At 45.4% G+C, this 2,746-nt stretch overlaps 1 protein-coding gene across 1 annotated transcript; it reads left to right on the top strand.

The window, feature by feature from the left end:
- Positions 1 to 651: 651 nt before the first annotated feature.
- LOC135375960 (putative nuclease HARBI1) lies at positions 652 to 1,619 on the top strand. The gene is made up of 3 exons (XM_064608590.1): positions 652 to 815; positions 893 to 1,306; positions 1,373 to 1,619. Exons 1-3 carry the CDS (start codon positions 652 to 654, stop codon positions 1,617 to 1,619), a joined length of 825 nt encoding a protein of 274 aa, XP_064464660.1.
- The last annotated feature ends 1,127 nt before the right edge of the window (positions 1,620 to 2,746 follow it).

Here is a 2,746-nt window from a genome sequence, read left to right as displayed (position 1 = left end):
CGTGCAGAACGAGGTTTGAAAGACCAAATAACCGTCACCAGATGTGCCTATGAAGGGTGCTTGTTTAATTCTAGTATTTTCACATAGCCATTGGATAAGCTCATGCGAGAGCATTGTAAGTAATATTCATACACATTGTTTTTCACATTATAGGCTACACATGCAGCAAATTTCCACAAGCAAGTGTGGCATACATCAAAAATAGCCTTGCATCACTCTTGGCCCGGGAGATGAAGTAAATGAAAGGGATGTCAAACCCTCTACGTTCATGTCATCTGTAGGACATGTTTTCATAATGCTGTGATAACACTGAGTGTGCACGGGTAGTACACGGGTAGTGTGCAATACTGTATAAAGAATGTAATAAAGTAAGTGTATATCTCATCGTTGTCTCCTGTGTGCTAATTTACTACGCTTCTTTAGACTGGTTTGCAGAAACAGCAGCACATATTTAATTTCAATGTATACTCAATAGAAAAGCCACAGCCTTTCTGTCTGAAAAGCTCCATAGGATTTCAGAAGGTACAGCTCAACAGAATTTCAGAAAGCACGCGGTGGCCACTTTTCAACAGTTGGCAATAAGGAGTCAACAGATCCCTCAATGGAAATGCTTGCGCTTTTCAACATAATAACCATAAGGTCCGTTGACACATGTCAATGAAGTTTCAATTGAACCTCAGTACATATTTTTGTAAGGGAACCGGGAACTTTCTAATCACGGCAGGTGACAGTGTGAGTGTGCACGAGTCGACGGTGTGCCGCGTTCTGCACAGGGTCGTCGCTACACCTTGCAGGCGCGTGAACAGCTTCATCCGGTGAGTATACGTCTATGCTCTTCTTTGATCCTTACTTTCTGTTGTGATTTACAATGCGATCTACAATATTTATTCAGATGGTCAACGGCTGAGGAACTAAGAGCAGCGCAGCAGGACTTTTACGAGTTGGCTGGATTTCCTGGGGTCGTGGGAGACGGCACGCACGTCCCCATCCAGGCACCGTCGGAACAGGAGGGATCCTACGTCAACCGCAAGAACTACCATTCGATCAATGTTCAACTGATCGTAGCGGCTGACTGTAGGATCTTGGATGTGGCCGCCAACTGGCCAGGAAGCATCCATGACTCCCGGATTCTGCGCGACAGCACCATAGGCAGGGAGTTTGAACGTGGGGTCCACACTAGACTTCTCCTCGGGGACAGTGGTTACCCATGCAAACGCTGGCTCATGACTCCGTTCCTCCAGCCACGAGACAGGCCACAAGCGGATTACAACACTTCGCATTCGACAACGCGGGCTGTCGTTGAACGGTAAGCTCATTGACCCTGTACCTTTTGTAACATTTCATTGTACAACATGGTTGATATGTACTACAGGACGATTGGCCAGCTGAAGCGGCGGTTTCACTGCCTTCACTCTGAACTGCGTGTTGCAACCCGGCACTGCTGCCCCATCATCACGGCGTGCTGCGTGTTGCATAACATCGCCAAGCAGTTCGGCACTAAAGTGAGGGAGTGCCCCAGAGATTCCGACGACGACGACCCTGTAATGATGCCTCGTTACGAGGGGCAGCAAGATGGATTCGTTTACACGAATGCAATCGTGCGGCAACACTTTACATGAGTGTAAGTTGACTACTCAACACATGAGAACTATCAGATGAACAAAATTTATATGCAAATATATACATTATATACAAATTATTCACCAGTAATTACATGGGATTCGTCACAACATTTATGCAAGTATGTATAATACAGAACTATAGGGTGTCTAAAAACTTGGAAAATGGTGATTACAAGGGAAATTGGATGCTAGATGGAAAAATCAAGGGATGGTGAGTGAATTTGCTACAAAGCAGCTGAAGTCAGGGAAAATAGCACACAAGTGCAGCAAATTTCGAGACCACGTGGCTGAGCTGCCACACCGCCACAGTGTAACTCGAGTGACACTTGGACAATACGACAACCTCAGAGGTAGAAAAGTAGGGCATCCTCAATATTACTCAGTCAATTATGTTTTATGGAGGATCTGCATGAAAACATTACGGCAAGCAGCAAGGTCCCTTTTCTTTGGTCACGGGCTTTGCTTGAAATAGTAAGTGAAAACATGGAAACGTCAGGGGACTGAAAGACTGCTGTTTTGTACACACCCTGAATAAATGCTGTGAAATACATACAATATATACAAGTGTAAAAAGAAAAGAAAGTTAAAAACAGAAGAAGAGATACAGAGGAGGCACACAATTAATTAAAGTTGCGTCTTGAGTTTTTCAATCTCAAGGCGCAACTTTGCCCTCCTCACTGCCAGTGAACTCCGGAGAGGGGGAGGTTCCTGCACCCAGCACCTGGCAGGACACGACGACCTGGCCACCCTGATCCAACACGTCGAATGGAACGACATCCTGGACCAGGGCGTCGCTCCTGTCATCCTCTGATGTGGAGGGTCCTGGCAAGCTGGCCGTAATATCTTCAATCACAGCAGCACTGTTTGTGAAAGAACCCTTTGTTAATAGAAAATTAATTTTGACGCTTGCATAATGTACTAGTAAGCATATGTGTATATATATTGTCACGAAGCGAAATGGGTCAGCGAGTCGTCGAATAAACAGCGAACGATTTATTAGACTACTTGGTAGCAAAACTCAAGAGTGATAGCTCTCTGAACACAACTGAGTTCAAAGAATGAATGCTCCAGCTTGGAGCGCACAAGCATTTAAGCGTCGCGCCGAAAAGTCTAGAGACAGCACG

Source organism: Ornithodoros turicata, unplaced genomic scaffold, assembly GCF_037126465.1.
Source record: "Ornithodoros turicata isolate Travis unplaced genomic scaffold, ASM3712646v1 ctg00000960.1, whole genome shotgun sequence".
Taxonomy (NCBI): Eukaryota; Metazoa; Arthropoda; class Arachnida; order Ixodida; family Argasidae; genus Ornithodoros; species Ornithodoros turicata.
The sequence above is the reverse complement of the archived record's forward strand: the minus strand, read 5'-3'. Positions and strand labels throughout refer to the sequence as shown.

Excerpts from the sequence above, each read along its gene's own strand:
- LOC135375960 (XM_064608590.1), top strand. The coding sequence starts at position 652 with ATGTCAATGAAGTTTCAATTGAACCTCAGTACATATTTTTGTAAGGGA. Across the intron at positions 816-892 it reads CGCGTGAACAGCTTCATCCG|ATGGTCAACGGCTGAGGAAC; the intron begins GTGAGTATACGT and ends ATATTTATTCAG. Across the intron at positions 1,307-1,372 it reads ACGCGGGCTGTCGTTGAACG|GACGATTGGCCAGCTGAAGC; the intron begins GTAAGCTCATTG and ends TATGTACTACAG.